The sequence below is a fragment of the Haemaphysalis longicornis genome, unplaced genomic scaffold (assembly GCF_048455015.1).
Source record: "Haemaphysalis longicornis isolate Haplotype H1 unplaced genomic scaffold, Haemaphysalis longicornis Haplotype H1 scaffold_7, whole genome shotgun sequence".
Lineage (NCBI taxonomy): Eukaryota > Metazoa > Arthropoda > Arachnida > Ixodida > Ixodidae > Haemaphysalis > Haemaphysalis longicornis.
In genome coordinates, this window is record NW_027526422.1 from 53,258,198 (window position 1) to 53,277,214 (window position 19,017).

Here is a 19,017-nt window from a genome sequence, read left to right on the forward strand (position 1 = left end):
CTTCGTTTGTATTTCAGCATCGCAGCCCGGACGGGACGTCGAGGATTGCATGAGAAATCTATTTACATTACTTAGGCACACTTGGAAGAAATATGCACACGAATTTCCGGTCACTGGGGTACGCTGAGTTCAGCCGAAAGTGAAACGAGGGGACAAAGTCGTTAGCTGCCTACGCAGTTAAAATATCATTAATCTTAAACGCTAATGCATCAGGTCTCGACAAATGTTAATCGCAGTATACGTATCTGGTGAGATAAGATAAAAATAATCCGAGGGAGCGAAGGAAACCTTTGTGGGACTATTTGCAACGCTAGGCAGTGATGGCAAAACCTGTGGGAGGACATCTGTACACCCTCCTCGATTCACGAAAGTTTGGAATTGTTTCTAATGGTCAAGCAGACAGCAATAATGATCAAGTTATGTTTGCTGCGTGCGATATGATTACCCTTTCCTAAAAAATTTCGCGTAGCCGCGCTTGTTAGGGTCATGCAAATGGCTGCAAACTTGCGTTTTGGGCGTGGGCACTTCCCTGCCGAGCCAATACATGCTTTTTAGGACCATGGGCTTGTCCCAAACGTGCTTTACGGGCTACCAAAGCTCTGATAGAGTACCTGCAACACAGAGATCTAGACCAGTCGCTGTAAATAACTCGCCGTATATGTACGCATCAACTTCTTGAACATCATCGCCATCATCTTCATCACGTCATCAACTGGCGTAGCAAGTTAGGCCTTTTAGCCCAGCTAACAATCGCCAGACTTCATTAAAGATCGCTCTCTCTCTCTCTCTCTCTCTCTCTATCCCCACCTTCAACATTAGCTTGTAGGCAGCTACACATGCCTGCAAACAACTGAGCGTAGCTGAGACCGCTATTTCTTTCTTGAATATTGAAAGCGCAAACGACACGAGGACGTTTGTCGTGTCGTTTGCGCTGTGAATATTCAAGTATGATATACCAACTCGCCCAAACCTTCACCTTGTTACGCTATTTCTTTGCTACTCTTTTGCTATAGAGTGTGCTGGAAGGATTAATTTGTAGAGTCAGATGTCGCATCAATGGAAAAAAATATCCTACTAAAGGGCCCCCTACTTATAAAGAGAATGAACTGTAAGAAAATAGCGGGCCATCAGTGATATAGAGGAGCAAACAGATGGTGCCCAGTAATCTAGCGGTCATACAGAATAATCTACGCCTTTTCAGATGGACGTTTTTTTTTATGCGATGCGCGAGGAGGGTTCGGGTATTATCAACAGCGCACAGTAAGGTACAAAGTCCGGTTGCCCAGTGTACCCACGTATGCCCTATCCTCCACGGCCGCCCCATGAGTCTAATGACCACGGAATCCACATCACCATGCATGTGTAGAATAAAATACAGTTGGAAGTTAGATCAGTTGCAATTAACAGCGAAGCGCCGCACCCTGAACCATAAACAAACGCATACTCGCGAAGAAAAGCACACACCCGATTCGCTAAGCGCATTGCCAAAGCTGTTGGCAAGTGTAACACCTCGCCTGAGTCTGAAGGCCGTGACTACATAGAAAAACATCGAAAAGAGTAAAGTGATTTGGTTGAAAACCACAGCACGGTTTTATGTGTTTATTTTACTTGGACTTTTTGTTTTTTCAGAGAGCACTACCGCTTCACCCTACAGTAAAGTAACCGAAATCAGTGCGCGCAGAATTTCGCGAAGCGGTCGACGCGCCATTCGTTCATGATCACAAATCTCCCCGATACCCTGTACCCATTTGCATCACAACGGAAGACTGATAGCAGGCGCAGGGGTCGGCACGTCCAAGACAGCTTTAGTTTAAGGCGCCACCGTCAGAATGGGTCGCAGCTGTTGTGTCTCGATAAGCGGCCGTCCACAGCCGCCGGCGGATGCAGGATTTGTAACGAGACGAGCTCAGGGAGGAAGAGGCCGACGCCGCGCGCCGACGTTAACGGGACCCGGAGTGCCGCAAGGCATTGTTCTTGCACCCCCTCTGTTACTCTGCGGTCTACATATACAAGGCGACCGGGCTTTTAGCGCTGTGAAAATAATTTATCACAACGTGCGCCCAAACTCGTTGCCACACAGCCCGGCGACGCCTACAAAATGTGCGAGCTTGTCGTGGCACGTTTTGGCTCCGGCGGCTCCGCTAATAACCATCGTAGCCTCGTCTCGACCCAGCCCAACCGGTGTTATACGGGCAGCTCTGACGCGGTATACGCAGCACCGCGTTAACGTCGCCACGTACTGCGACCCCATATCTGGCAACAACTACACCCGGCAGGCAACCAAGCATAACAAGGTTTGAGCGTTAGGGAATGCTAGGTTTCGGCGCGAAATAGCGGCGCAGTTTAACAGTGCATCTGTTAATGGTATTCTCTCGTCCAATTGTGACTGTCGTGGCTCAACCACATGATAACGAGCAGCGCGCGTCCTGCTATGGTAACGTAGAGTTACTGAGATTTTAAATTACTGAAAGTGCCAAGCTGCAACGCTATGGTAATTTGTGAGGGCCGTGGATAGCAATACTTGCGATGTCTCCTCAAAAGAGACTAAGCGGTGGGGAGTTATGTGAGCGCAGACAGACTGGTGATTAAGAGAAGAAAGGATACCGCAGTAATAGAACGACGAGACCAGAATACGGCACACAGAGCCCGAAGGTAGTGCGCAGGAAAATGTAAGCGCAACATAGACGCCGACAAAAGCGGAAGCAGCTATCCGATGGCGCAATTATTGCATTTCGGAGGTGGTTCCCTGAAATCCCTTCTGGACATGGGACTTCAGTTTGTGATGACCTGTCTGTGGTTTCAGCATGCTTTGAAGCCATTTGAAGAATGCCACCGAAACGGTACCACGAGCAATGTGTAGTCGCCATGTCGCCAGGTCATCGTGCAACCACACTGAATGTTCCCATTACGGGAGCAAAAAAGATCCTGGAAAACAATCTGACAAAAGGAAGAATCACGATTCTCAACGATATCGGCTAACATGTCCACGTGGAGGTTGGTCACATCGATGACATTTTGTCCCTCAGCGTCTCCGTTGGCGCTCTCTAATACTGGCAGCGCGGGGTAAAACACATCAGACATAGACGAGGAAAACAATTACGATTGTGCCAAGAACACGATCCTTAGGCTCAACTTTAGATTTCCAGCCTTTTGATTTTTTCTGGAGAAACATTTTTCGGCGGATGTGGCTGTTGTCAGAACCCATTCTACCGGCCCGGTTTAGTGACGGCCCGGTATTCCATTGTTTACGCCTAGACCTCTTTAGAATGAGTAACATACAGGCAGGACTCCAAGGCTGAACCACTCTGGAAACGCGTGAATGGCAATTGGACAGCCCCTGTTTGTTGAGCACCAACTCCATTGAGCTTTTGAGGGGCGTGTAGGGGCTCCCGGATTTTCTTTGTTCTTTCAACGAACTACTACACGACATAATGTACACACATAACGAAAGCACGTACTGGAAAATTATTCTTTCAAGCGTTTCACTTTCAAAATAAGCCAACAGATTCTATTGGTTTGGTAGTGGCAGTACAAGGGCATTTACTTGATCGCGCATAGTAGCGGTACTTTCTAACTAAGTACGTCTAGAGAAACACGGCAAGCATATGCGGGGCCTACTCGTTCATTAGGTGTAAGAAATCTACAGTGACTGGCGAAAAGACAGTGCAATTCAGCAGCTTCATAGCACGACTGAAAACGAAATGGCTACGTGTTCGCGACTGGTGCAACCATGAAAGAACGTTCCGGTAGGTTATCTGTGCACGTAGCAAGATGCCTAACAAGACGTTTGGGTTTGGACTTTTAGAGTACTGCTACCTGGAATTGAACTGAACATGAGTCACATTTTGCTTGCATTTAGTGCCGCAAAGACGAAGAACCAAACAAAATGAAGACCATGCCTCCTTAGGCAAGAACGCATGCCTTGTAATCGAGCCGGCAACTTCTTTCGGTACTGTACACGCAGCTGCAGTGTATAGAGCGGGGGTGGAAAGAGAGTAGAGGCGTTACCTTTTCGTAGACGAGGGCGGCGGAGAGCTCGTTCTCGATGACCATCATGATGATTCCGAATAGGGCCATGACCAGGGCGTAGTCGCTGATGCGCTTGCGCTTCTCGAAGAGCGCCTTGCGCCGGCCCAGCCGGTAGCCCACCGAGGGCTTGTGGAAGCGGCCGCCGGGTCCGAAGCCTCCCCCGCCCGCCGCCCCCGCCGCGCCGCCGCTGCCGGACAGCGAGCCTCCCGAGGCGCCCTTGAGGAAGCGCCGCAGCTCGTCGCCGCCCCCCACGCCGGCATCCGTGTGCACGCCCACCAGGGCGATGCCCGCGCCGTCGCTCTCGGTCGAGTGCTGCTGCGCCTGGAGCAATGGCCGGAGGATGCGGAGCAAGGGATGGAAGAGGAGAGACAGAGAGAAAAGGCAACCGGTCAGGGCGCACTTGCTGCCACTAGCAACCATGCTGGCATTCGCGAACATTTCGGGGCAATCGCCACCGACAACTGCTAACGGCCAGTCGTTCTCGGTTATTGGGGTCTTGGGACTACTGCCTTCTCTAGCTTTTCCCAAACGGGCGATTTCCGTTTCCCTAGACAAAGGCAAAACCGATCATTTCCAAACGCAGGCTTTGTATGCATTTTCGTTTTATCTTTGGCCGTCCCTGAATCTCACGAAGTATCGTGACACAGTCTCAGGCATCACTCCTCGCTGTCAATAATTTTTTAGACGCCGTGTTTTGTAGCGTAAGCTACACTGACGGAGGTTGAGCAGTTTCGCGTGGACCTTGAAGGGCCGTCCTGCGCAAGCGCGAGGAGCATTGGATTGCATTGGATTGGATTGGAAATTTAATCCAATTGGAGTATGGGTGTGTAGACAATTGGGTCTGCACACTCGCCGGTCTGCGCATTTAAGAAGAGTGACGCCATAGCCGCGGCGGACGCACTGGCGCCGGCGCGTGCCAAGCTGTGCGGCGTCTCCGTTGCGCAGTAGCCAAGTCTGACGCTGCGCCGGAGCCGCTTGATAGCTGTTTCGCGTGGCTCCTGGAGAGCCGTGCTGGGCATGCACGACGAGCAGTGACTGGACTGGACTGCACTGGACTGGACTGGACGGGACTGGATTGGATTGGATTGAATTGGATTGGGAATCGTTTTAGCAGCAGTAAGTGTGATAATCAAGCTACTCCTATTCAACCAGGAAAGCTAAGAATAACCAGCTGAGCCTTAGCTCACGCTACGTATATCCTGCCATAGCTGAGCTAAGCCACTGCTAATTTTTATCTACGAACAACAATAGCGATTTTCTAGTTAACACTCAGGCATAAATGATTATCCTCATTATCCTCATACTCGCAGGGAAGGGGTCATTACAGGACTGAACACGGTTGTTTTAGGCACGGACACAACTCGACCCAAAACGGCGTGACGACATTTCTTGACAATGGTCGCTGTAAAACCGGGCCAGGCCTTCAACGGCGCAAGTCTAAGCGAGCGCTAAGGAATCCATAAACGCTATGCTGGGTATCCTGGACATACGTCTCCGGAGTAGTTTCTGTAAAGTGGCAGGAGTATTTTGTACGAAAGTCAAGTGCACCAAGCCCACTCGCATACGAACCTCGTGGTCACTTGCTCCCTCCATGCGAAACTCACTAGACCTTTCATTTCTTCGCTTTCTCGGTGTTTCTTTCAAGTGGACACTCACTCACTCGTTCACTCGACTAGCGATCGAAACGCACGTTTTGCACACGAAGTCGTTAGGCCGCTCCACGCTGAAGTATTCACACATTACCCTACCTCAGTTAGGTAGCCTACTCTGTTTCGGCATCGGAGGCATCTACTGTACGATACACGCTGCGCATACGATCATTATGATCATCATTATCAGCATCAGAAGAAGTATCATTACCACCACAGCCACCACCACCACCACCACCATCATCATCATAATCATCATCATTCCTGTTATACGAATCTATGCTGTGCGATACAACTTGCTTATATCATCCATCCATCGAGTTATTGTTCGTCTGCTTCTGACAAAGTCTCTCGGAAGCCACTCCGTTAAAATATTTGACCGCCGGTTGTCAGTTCCCCAAAGGACATGTCCAGCCCAACCCCATGTCTTTATCTTAATTTGGACGAGGGTAGCTCCCACGCGAGTTATCTCCTTAATCCAAGGCTCTCGCTTCCAGTCTTTAAGCGCTATTTTTATTACTTATAATTTTTCTTTTTATGTCGCGTCAGGCCGACCAAAATCTCATTCAAAAGGGCAAACACACAAGTTTCTGCCGCATAAGTCATCACCGAGGGTACGCATAACTTGTATACTTCTCGTTTTAGGGATGTAGATTTCATTCCTTCTGAGTTTTTTTGTGGATTGCTCTCCAGCCCATAGTAACTACGCCTGGCTTCTTCTCGTGGTTTAGGCCGACCCTAAGAACTTGTGAGGGCCAGTTATATACATGCTCCTATTTCAGTATTTCAGGTACGTCCCTTTTCTTTTTAAAGAAAGAAACAAAGTAAATAAAACGTGTTCCGCGAGTGAGACCCACACGCACGAATGTTCAAATAAAGGTCGAATGCCATATAAACTACGCTACCGGACAGGCTAGCGCCTCTCCACCTTCCTGAGTATCACAGCAAAGCTATATACCGGGCTGATCTGCTCGCCTGCAAAGTCGGAGCTCCTAATTCTGCCACCCAACGGAAGGTGCAAGGGTACAACCCCGGACATCACCCTGAGAACGCGGGACGGCACGGCCATCCCACACGTTAAGACCCTGAGGGTCCTCGGCCTCCACATAGACGCGCTCAGGCACAACGGCCTCGCAATCAGGAAGCTGGAAACTAAGATGGAAACGGCCACTAGACTCATTCGGAGAGTGTCCACCAGGCATGCGGGGATGAAGGAAGCAAGTCTGATCCGGCTCGTCCAGTCATTCGCAGTCAGTGACGTAGCCTATGTAGCGGCTTTCCACAACTGGAAGGCGGCGGAGCGCAAAAAGCTCGACGCCATCATCCGCAAGGCGTATAAGGCGGCACTCGGGCTATACACGCACACCAGCACGGACAAGCTCCTCGAGCTGGGAGTTCACAACACTCTTGACGAGATAGCCGAGGCCCAGCGCACGGCACAGCTAACGAGACTAAGGCAAACGAGAGCGGGACGCGCGATCCTACAGCGGCTCGGGCACCAGGGACAAGGAACGCAGGACGGCGCGGAGCGAGCCTCGCTCCCGCGGGACCTGCTCCGCAACCTCCACGTGCCACCCATCCCCCGGCACATGCATCCTGAGCACAATCAGGAACGACGGCTCGCCAGAGCCAAGGCACTCACGGCGACACACGCGATGGACACCGGAGCATACTACGTGGACGTAGCCAAGTACCCGGACCGGCCCAACACGTACGCCGCGGCAGTGGTAGCAGCCACCACCGGGGCGCTGTACACGGCCGGCAGCGTCAGGGCCAAGAGCACGGACCAGGCCGAAGAGATGGCGATCGCATTAGCCCTTACGAACCCAGAGTGCACCACAGTCATCAGTGACGCTAGACAGGCGATCTCGCACTACGCTACGAATAGTGTCTCCCTCAGTGTTGTGAGAGTGTGCGGGGCCCTACACCCCAGACGATCATCGGTGACTATTAAGTGGTTCCCGGCGCACGCCGGCCCGTTGAGCACGGGCGAGAACCGCAACGAGGAGGCGGACCGGGCGGCACGCGCGTTCACCAGCCGCGGCGCGAGCCCGAGCCCCCAACTTGCGGCGGAGGAAGACGACGAGGTGGTGCCACTCACCACCTACAAGGACACCCTGGAGTGGTACCGGACTAACCGCCGGACGCTACCCCCACCCCACCCTAAGCTGACGCGACGCGAAGCAGTGGTGTTTAGGCAGCTGCAAACACGTGCGCTGATGACGCCAGTAATAGCTAAACACATATGCCCGGAGGTGTACCCCAGTGATGTGTGTGTGATGTGCAAGAAGGACAGGGCCACGGCGGCCCACATCCTGTGGGACTGCAGAAGACACCCGAGCGAGGCCAGTGCAGCAGAGACGTTCCCGCCGTACCTTGTCAGTGCGGCGGCGTGCAAAGACTACGTCATACAACACATGGCCGTCCAGCAAGTGTCGGACGCCCTCGAGCTTCAACGCCCGAAAGTGTCACCCCCACCCGGGGGTAGGCATGAGTAGGTGACGGAAGCCGAGTGGCCGGCTGACACGACGTGAGGCCGCGTCGCGTTTGCAGGACAAATAAAGATGTTTTCTCTCTCTCTCTCTCCACTCCCCGACGGTTTCATCTCCGTGTGCAAAAGCGACAAAGCGCCAAGGCCTAAGACGCCGAACGCATGCGTCAGCCTAGTCGGGCACACCGCATAGAGCTCAGAATTCGTTTAAGGAAACCACCAAGCAAGCATCGAAGCCGCATTATGGATGATAGGCGCCTGTGAACAATGGGACATTCCCCCCCACTATGTGTTCTTTGTAAAGATTATGTATGCAGATTATCTTTGAAGGCTAGGCAGGACTAGTGTCACTAACTAGAGCAGTTTTTGCCCAAGTCACCGAGCGCATGCATCGGGATATGCAGAACCGACCCAACAATTGATGCCAGAGAAGCCGAGCGTAGTGTAGGTATTAGACTACTACCATCGAGGCACGCAAGTCCGCAACGGCGGCCGTTTTGGCGTTTATCAGTGTTGCGAGATTACCGTATATACGGCCTCGCCGTTAAATTTGACCGGGTCGTTTGTTCTCAACACTACCGGAGATGCATCAAAACGGCATCTTTGGACACGATCCTGCTGCTGAAGTGCTGTTACACGCGTTACCTTTGGTTCGCATTCGGAACGACGTCGCGCGCAGCGACAGAGCAGGAAGGACAGGCTAAGTCTACCAGAGTTGACCGATTAAAACGCATAAACAGCGAAATGGCGACGCCCATGAACATTCGCAGTGTAAACAAATGTCACGTAATGCGAACTGACCAATGATCATGGCGGCGGCACGGAACAATAGGATGAAAAAATTGCCGATACTCTGTACCCCCATCTAGTGACACTAGCCGATCGCAAGCGACAAGCCAGCCGAGACGACGAGAAACCTCTAATACCCTCCTCCATCACCATCTGTAGTCGTTTACAACAGCTTTGCCGGACATCCACTTTCGCAGGGTGGGATGGCGACCAATTTTTTCTACGTAAATGCAATTGTATTCCATGCTTGTGGGTGGCAGCCAGCGCAGTGAAGGAGACATTTTTTAACCTCCGGGGCGTGCCTGGGGCGTCTGCGAAGTGTCGGGAGCTCGCAGCTAGCCCACAACCCTCTTACCTATGGCACCAAGACTGCCAGAATCGACGCCTTCTCTGTGCGTGTTTCGCTGGGTGAAATTGAATTGGAAATGAGGGGCGCATTGAATGAGCATAAAAAGAAAAGTCTGCAGTCAAGTACGCTTCTTTTTTTTTTTCTTTTTCAGTCTTCAATTTCCTCTACTTAGGCCACTGGTCTACCTGTTCCATATTAAAATTGATGCCCCTCGTACTGAGCTGGGTTCGGGTACCGCACGTGGGGCATGTTTTCTCTCCACTTCCTTTCATCACACAAAGAAATAAACATACTTCAACGCTCAGAATTGTGAACTCTTGTCTCTATGTGTGCCTTGGCGTTCTTGAATGCTGCCTTCCTTCCTCTGCGCCCGTGCGTGCACGCACTCGCACACGCACACGCACGCACGCTCGGTGTCCCTGCCATCCCCATCAAAACAGGAATTAAACTTGCAGTTTTTCAAGCTAAAGCTATGTAAGCTAGGTTTCTGTGTATTTTTTTTCTTTTGTCTGTCAACAAAAGCCCCACAGGCTCCGCATGCCTTTGATGCGCGAGGCGTTCTTTAGCACGAGGCGTTGGAAAACGAACGTCTCGGTGCGTGAGGTATCGGAACGCGGTCACCACCAAGCACGCACGTCATTCAAAACAGAATTTTTAGCTCAATTTTATACCCTTGACCACTTAAATATGTCTATTAAGTAGATATTTTATTAAAAGGTACCCTTCTTAAGACCGAAAGCACGACTTAAATTTCATGCTTATACGTTTCTTCCCTTGGATATGCATTTTAGTAGATTAGTTATATATAATGAGCCCGATTTGCGAGATCGGTAGAGTCAAAAGAAAGGTGTGTGTTACAGCCGTCGACGCCCAAGAGAAACAAAGATTGCTCACAGCTTTAACCTAAATCTTCTGTCACTCCTATGTAAAAACCATTGCTGCCCATCCACTTTCCGAGAGTGGAATGAATCATTGATTTTTTTTTTCTCTCGTACAATTTGGTCTCGCGCAATTCCACCGGAAGATCCATGCCTGAGGCGACAGGGACAGTGTCGATGCCAACCTTTCTGTGAGTGCGTCTTTCCACTCCACCCCTCATTTCCCAGCAGTCACACATCGTTGCATAAGAGTCTCCTTCGCAGTAAAGACAATTTCCTCGGTCTGCAACATAATGCTTTGCCATCGAACAATCTCTCCTCTTTCTCGCGCGTCTCAAACACGGCAGGAGCCTTTTTCGAATCCCCAGTGTCGCTTCTAAACTTTTCCAGGCGCCTCACCCGCAAAAGCAGCATGCTCGTAAGCGTGGACGTTGTTCGCTGAGCTTCCAGGCTTTGCTGGTGAGTCGGGTGCGCTGGGGGTAAAATGTCCGCGCGTTGCTGTTTTAGCTGTCCGCAAATAGGATTTAGGAATTCGGTACGTCACGCTGCAGCGGGAACCTGAATTTTTCTTTTAGAAAAAATACAATACAGCTTGTGGCTTTTGACCTGCGGTTCTAATTGTCCCAGGGCTGCGCTTCTTGGAGAGAGAGAGAGAGAGAGAGAGAGAGAGAGAGAGAGAGAGAGAGAGAGAGAGAGAGAGAGAGAGAGAGAGAGAGAGAGAGAGAGAGAGAGAGAGAGAGAGAGAGAGAGAGAGAGAGAGAGAGAGTTGAAGCTCAGTCGGACTTAGCCTTGCAAAACTGCGTACCGGTCATCGTTCCCTCCCCCGGAACAGCAACTTCCCAGTGTACGACGCATGACAAATCACCAAGTGTTCCACAAGTTCGTGTCCTTCAGAAAATAGCGTATAAAGGGCGAGCTACTTCGCTTAGGAATCCAATGTCCGTCCCGATATATCACGCCCTCCGACGAGGTGTGCTGTGGAGGGCTGCATCTTTGTTTAAAGGTCTGCGAAGAAAAGGAGCCCCGAAACTGTGTTTCGTAAGACTTCGGCGCATTTTAGTTTGCAGCTTCGATTACCTCCCGCCCAAAGATAAACCAACTTTTTTTTTCTCAAACAGCCAACTGCTCACAGCAGCCACATTAAAAGCAGACTACTTAGCTAATTAAGTCGCGAGCGTCACATTCCTCTAATCACGGCTTGCTTAACGGCGAGGAGACGGCACGTGTACAAAGCCCCAAGGGAGAATAAAAGAAACAGCACTATTTATGGTAAGAGAAGAGACGGGAAATGCTACGGAGCAGTTCCGAGGCAAAGAAGTGCGCCTTAATTAGCTCGCTTTTTCTTGCTATTTCCTCTTCGTTTTCGGCTCCATGCGCCGTTACTGTTCAAAGCACTGCGCGCACGTACTCTACGCGCGCTTTGCATACCCTGATTGTCTGCTAGCCTACGACACTTCTTTTTTTACCTGTTACGACTCTCTTTCTCCCTTTTACTAGTGAAGAAGCGAAGGTCCGGGCCACGATTACGCTTTTAGTTTAGTTCTCAGACACACTCCGTGTTCTTGGAATTCCCTATTGGTGCCTCTCGCTCATGCCGCATTACGTCTGCCAGAAAGCAATACATATTATCAGCATCAATGGCAGACTCGGACATTGAAATGGCAACATATCCGTGGAATGGTGAAAGCACGTCTCGGAAATGTTTGTTTTGTAATTTTTACTGTGTTTGACTGGTCCTGAGCGGCTTCTTTTTATAGTCCACCCACGCCTATGCCTCTCAGCCAACATTTCTTCCTAAACTAAGGGTGCATACACATTTGCATACATGTGCATGTGCATGTGCATACAAATTCTGCCCAGGATAAACATGTAGCGTTTTTATTCGTTTACCTTTCTCTGCGGCGATTTTAAACTCACGTAAAGCGGCAGAAAGTAGTGTCACATAAATGCAAAGGGCTCATCACAGAAGGCCATTTCGAAGCGGACCTAGGGCGACTGGGCGCGCGTAGGCTTTAAAGTCGTAAGAGAATTGTGGGATTGTGTGTTTTATATCTGGGATGGTTTTCTTAGCTTAATTATCCCTAATTTAAAAGTACTTATTCGACCACAAGGAGACATTTAGTTGGTATTGTACAGCAGTGGTCTTAAGCTTAAAAAGCGGTCTTCAGCTTCAAAGCTTAAGAATGATAAATAGTGCGCCTATCCAGAAGAACAAATTTAGTCGCATGCTGCATGCGGCGTATGTTTAACAAAAATCAACAAATAAAACTGCATGTATATTGAAAAATGACACAAGCGTTTCCAGCATTACACAACCAAAGTTCCAAGGAAAAGGACGGCGCAAACACACTGGTATACTTTTTTTTTTCATCACAGCTAGCAGCGGAATACATGCGGCGTAATTAAAGCATAGAAAACTATGATCCTGTTACACATTACTAAATTGTAATTAGTACTTTAGTAATAGCAAATAGTAATTGCATATTACAAGTAGTGGCACAAAGGCGGAGCGCAGAGATTTCTCTCAATAGTAAAACAAAACTTAGCAATGCATTACCCACCCTTGGAGCTGTAAAAAGATCTATCGCACGGTTGGGTTCTATTGCCTAAAACGCCATCACCAAACACGATACTGGTCGCACTAGTTCGCAGTAGGACTCCGCAGATCTCTATCGCTCCTTGTACAGGTTCACCAAGATTTAGTGAATTAGCGTATGCGCCACGTACTAGTGCATCCAAACTGTTTTTTTTTCAAGGCACTGATTGCATCAAAACTAAGTATTCACAACACATGTCTAGCTACATCGAAGCTGTCATTTCGTCATTGCAGTGTACTCGCGGTGCTATATTCGGCGCAGCCAACGATACGACCAAACTGAGCATAAGCAACACAGCCTATAAAATGCCCGGACCTTACATGGTTTCGAAGGATGAAAAGCTCTATACAAGCACATAATAATAACAGAGCGAACCGGGTTCACCACAAGTTAGTTGGTTTACGGAATCCGTAAACTAGGTATGTAAAATATGTGAACATACAAAATTTGCGAGGCGCCGACGACATCGGCGCTGTAACTTGGCTCTCTACCTGTAACGTAGTGATTGTTTCCATGCACCGGCGCTATCGCTCACCATGCCCGTCCGACGCGAAGCGCAGGATTTCATCTACGTGTCCTGCCAGCGTTCTTCCAGGGTCCCGGTACGGAACTGCGTAATGTCGCGGCTGTAGTTCCTTGTCGCGGAGGAGCGACTAGTTAACCTTTCGCTGCCCGCGCCGGAGAGTCGCATCCGGGTGGCGGGGGGAAGCGGCGAGCAAGGATGGCGGAGGTAAGCGAGCGAGCCGATTGTGTCTCGCTCGACGAGCTCGCCGTCTTGTCAGCTGCTCGGCGTTGTGTGTCGCTGGAACGCCGAGAACACGTCCCGTTCCGACCCGGGGAGCGCCCGGAAAAACAAGCCCCGTCACGAGCGCACGTACTTTGCTCGCACTCTGTTCGGGCGACACCCGACAGCGGGCCCAGGGATCTCCGAGGCACAGATGGTGGATGAGGGTGGAAGGAGAAGTCTTAAACCGCGTAATCAGCGGGAGAATTGAAGTTGACCCGGATGCTTACGGTACACTCTTGTTGGCTTTCTATTTATTTATTTATTTATTTATTTATTTATTTAGTTATTTATTTACTCACTCACTCACTCACTCACTCACTCACTCACTCACTCACTCACTCACTCACTCACTCACTCACTCACTCACTCACTCACTCACTCACTCACTCACTCACTCACTCACTCACTCACTCACTCACTCACTCACTCACTCACTCACTCACTCACTCACTCACTCACTCACTCACTCACTCACTCACTCACTCACTCACTCACTCACTCACTCACTCACTCACTCACTCACTCACTCACTCACTCACTCACTCACTCACTCACTCACTCACTCACTCACTCACTCACTCACTCACTCACTCACTCACTCACTCACTCACTCACTCACTCACTCACTCACTCACTCACTCACTCACTCACTCACTCACTCACTCACTCACTCACTCACTCACTCACTCACTCACTCACTCACTCACTCACTCACTCACTCACTCACTCACTCACTCACTCACTCACTCACTCACTCACTCACTCACTCACTCACTCACTCACTCACTCACTCACTCACTCACTCACTCACTCACTCACTCACTCACTCACTCACTCACTCACTCACTCACTCACTCACTCACTCACTCACTCACTCACTCACTCACTCACTCACTCACTCACTCACTCACTCACTCACTCACTCACTCACTCACTCACTCACTCACTCACTCACTTACTTACTTACTTACTTACTTACTTACTTACTTACTTACTTACTTACTTACTTACTTACTTACTTACTTACTTACTTACTTACTTACTTACTTACAATACGCACGCGAGGCTGACATTCTGAGCCGGTCTTAATTTTACCCCCTCCTTTCACGCCCTACCATCCTTATAGGCCTCTGAGCCAGCCCTTTTCCTAATAAAGTTACACCTATCTATGTATTTACAATACCGCTAAAGGACGGGAAGCAAGTGGGCTGGTTGGCACATGTTAAAAACGTGGAAAACAGCGCGAATAAACGGGACGAAGAGTATAACACACACACACACGGCGCCGTGTGTGTGCGTCTTCTACTCTGTGTCCCGTTTATTCGCGCTGTTTTCCACGTTTTTAATCCCTAAAGGCACCCGTAAGGGGTTTTAGAGGGTTTACACAGAGGGTTTACACAGAGGGTTTACACAGCACACGTATTGTATTAGCGCAATAAAAGCAAGGGTAATAATAAAAAAAACAGGAGTGTTCAAACTAAACACAAATAAATACACACTGTAAACTTGAAAAAAGTTATAATGCAAAATTATACACGATAACAACAAAAAAGACAGGACTAATTGGAAACAGGGGAAGAAAGAGAAAAATGGAGACAGACGAAATGTGAAATACTAAGAATTGAACAGACGCAAGACTATTATAAGAGGAAATTCTAACTACGACAAAAACTTCGGGAAGGAAAAAATAGACTTCCGAACTAAATTCCCCCAAACACGGAATCTCGCGACGCGGAGAATATCCGGAAGGCACGCTCATATTAATGTGGTACAGCGCAAACAGACGACGGACAGAGAAAGGAACAGGACCGGCGTGCTTGTACAGATGGCTTCAAAACAAATTTAAACAATGTTGCTTGAATTTCGGCAATTTTTTTTACAAGATGGCTTCGCTGATGCTCTTGCATATTGCGAGCGGTTTTTCAGTTTAGAAGGACTATCCTGAACGCTCACTATCCACGTCTTAAGAAAAAGTTTGAAATTCGAATAAACACGTCAGCCTCTGTTCGAATTACCTTAGTCTGAAGAAAACGCCCGCGACTGGTTACGGTCTCAACCTTCGGCCTACTTGAGATGACAGGCGGGTTTGGTCTGTGAAGTTGAAACCCACAGCTGGTCAACAATTAGGATTTTCTCGTCTACGCTAGCGATTGGGGTTTTGGAATATTTTTGTGAGAGAGCATCGGTACACTGCTCCTTCTCCTGACTACCACACTCCCAAATCTATTGCACCCATCGCGAGGTAACAGCACTCTACGCAAAACATGTTAGCGAGCATCCACGAACCATACAAAACACACGTTTCGCTTCACGGCAAGGAGTTGAGGGTAGATGCGAGAGCTATATGTGCAGTCGATACAACAAAAAAAATGCTACAGGAATTATGAGAATCGTCTGCTGCTGCGTACAAATTCTTTTCGATCGCTCCGTTATACACCGAGCTATTTTAAAGCAGGCTTCACCCATGTACAACGATGCATTGCTATGAAAACCTTTTACTTACGGAAATGTAAGTAGATTTAAAAGGTATTAAGGCACCATGTATCCATAGAAAGCACTAAACAAGAGTTGCTGAAATGTCAGATTCATTATTACCCACTAATGTGTTGGCAGCGCAACTTGCCACACTTTTGTTACGTCTCAAGCCCCATATGCCCCATGAGGCGAAAAATTCGGTGTTGTGAGCAATAGACGACCCAGAATTTCTCGTACAATACTCCACGCTCGCGCTTGAAACCCGGCTTTCGAACGAAAGGGTGTCAAGAAGAGAAAACTACAAACACAAAATGAGCCCCATCTTTTGGTGACTTCATGAGATCTCTATACTCTTATCTCGTTAGCACGCCAGCTGAAGCCTTCGGATTCCCAGTTTTCGTTGGCGCTGTTGGAGTACCGTATAGTGGCTACATAGACCCCCAGGAGGAACCTTCAGTTTGCCTGCGTTCGTCGGAGGTGTCAAAGTGGCTTGCGTCTTGTCGCGGTATGGGAGGTGCTTCGACGTCGAGTGTACAGTCAGTTTATGCGCAGGCTAGTAATAAGGCTGACACGTGTGAGGCGTATACAGTGACAGCAATCAAAATAATTCTTCAGCATTATTTGCAATCTACGCAAGCAGACTTAAGTGCCCGAGAATTTTTTTTTTCTTATCGATTCTGAGGAGAACGATCATCCACATTTTCACTATTGTAACGCTCGCGTGTGGTGACTTTACCAATTATGCATTTCTTTTTGCACGTATGAGGCGTCACGCTTTTTCTATGGGGTACTCAGAAAAGAACGATCCCGCTTAAAAAAAAAAAAAAAAAAGAAAGCACCGAGGCGAAGTTTTCCTTGTTTTCGAATGAACCTGGAAACGATTACGGACGGGAATGCGGAAATGTTTCGTGTTTGCTTTCGTTGTAACTCAAACTGAACAGCCGCCACAAAGCGGTACAGGTGCCCGTTAACAAATGATAGTGGAAACAAAATAAAGAGCAAATGACAAGAGAAAGAATGCGGATGCGCGAACGAGGACAGCGACGCTGCCAGAGTGTACGGGTACGGGGAATCTTGTCAGTAAACAAACAACCAATCCTCATCTAGCGAGCGCACTCGGGAAAATACGAAGACGCTCCAAAACCACGTTAGCCACACTTCCCCATTGCCGCTTTCTTTTCGAGTGCGCTAAGGAAACTAGCGGAATCATCTGAAAAGAGTGGTGTGTCAAATATTGAAAAAAAAAAAATTCCCGTCGTAAAGGAGTTCACCACTGATACACGCATCTCAATTAAGTGAAATTTTACGGTACTCTACAATGAAGGGATTGATTGATTTGATTGATTGTAGGGTTTAACGCGCCGACGCAACGCAGGCGATGAGGCGCGCCGTAGTGGAGGACTCCGGATTAATTTTGACCCCCTGGGGATCTTTAATGTGCGCCGAAATCTCTTACACACGGGCGTTTTTGCTTTTCGCCTCCATCAGAAAAGCGGCCGCCGCGGCCGGGAATCGGTCCCACGACCTCGTGCTCAGCAGCTCAGAGCCACCGCAGCGGGTCAATGAAGGGAGCCGCGTTTATTGGAGTTGCCTAGTAGCTCAAGAGGGCTGCATGTTCACAGTACTGTGTATTGCTTAGAAGTGGAGGGTGGGGCTTCGTCAAGCTGCCGTAAAGCAGCTTTTCCCCCTTTCGCCTCGCAACAGCTGTTGTACAACCTCTGTAGAAGTTGAAAGAAAGAAAAATTTAATCGAATAACATTCAATCCAATTCAAGTAGGCCACAGAACTTTCGAGGCCACCCAGGATTAGCGCAACATTTCCAACCTAGTCACTGTTACCCCGTTATTAAATATAAGTTGCTCTTTCGGGCAATGAGACGAGGCTCGAAGAATTTGACGACACACTGAATGCCACTGTTTCGAACACGTAACTGTAACATTACCGTCAAAAGTTGAGTCGAGAAGGCTGTGTTCAGGTAAGTTGGTACACAAACGGGTTAGTTGTTCGTGGCCATGCCTGGGAGTTCGAATGGATGAAAAAGCAGCGGTAAACACAGGACACAGTTAGAAGAAAACGGCGGGACAAGCTGGCACTAACAACCGAACGAACAAGGCACTTGAACGCCTAGAAATGCCTTCCGGCAACAGCATTGCGCATGCGTGAATGCTGTTGTGCACCCGCACCGGCCAGGGAAGTACAAAAACACAAAGGGAAATTTTGGAGGCTTTCGATATATTTAAAGGGGGGGACAATTGCGCCAGTGACGCGTCATTGCTCCTGTCTGGCAAAGAGATAAGCTTTCTAAACGCTGGGGTTACTTGATAAGATTTCGTTCATGCGACGCATGACTATTCCCGCATGCGCAATGCTGTTGCCGGAAGGTATTTCGAGGCGTTCAAGTGCCTTGTTCGTTCGGTTGCTAGTGCCAGCTTGTCCCGTAGTTTTATTCTAACTGTGTCTTGTGTTTACCCCTGGTTTTTCATCCATTCAAACATGTACCAACAAGCCCAGTTCAACGCCTTGGGAGTTCAAAGCTGCAAGCTGTTTTTCGGACTTCAAGAATCTCTTTACCACTGAGAATAATGGCATGCGGTGAGAATATTTTGAATTCACCTTTTGCACATTGCTTTTACCAATTATGGGCAAAAAATTTGTGACTCTTCTTTTTTTTGCACGGATTCTTTGCCGGGGGTACCACCATAACCAGGACCCTGTAACGCCCTGCATTTCATCAAAAATGCTGACTTCGCGGAAGTTCCACCTGTAATCGTTATAATAGTGTAAATGCAGATTACTGTTACCACTAAATTTTGAAAGACTAAAAATAACAAAAAATAAAAAAATTACAGAAAAGGGCGAAACGCGTAACGCCCTGCATTTTCACAAAATGCAGATTTCGTGCAAGTTCCACCTGTAACAATTATAAGAGCGTAAATAAACATAATTGGTCAAACGAAATTTTGAAGAACTAAA

The 19,017-nt window shown here is 48.7% G+C and overlaps 1 protein-coding gene across 1 annotated transcript in view; it reads right to left on the reverse strand.

The window, feature by feature from the left end:
- Positions 1-19,017, reverse strand: part of Sk (small conductance calcium-activated potassium channel) — a 510,824-nt gene that overhangs the window by 234,800 nt on the left and 257,007 nt on the right. The window contains exon 4 of the mRNA XM_077677315.1: positions 4,009-4,350. Within this exon, the coding sequence (XP_077533441.1) occupies positions 4,009-4,350 (342 nt within the window). The remainder of the gene's footprint in view (positions 1-4,008; positions 4,351-19,017) is intronic.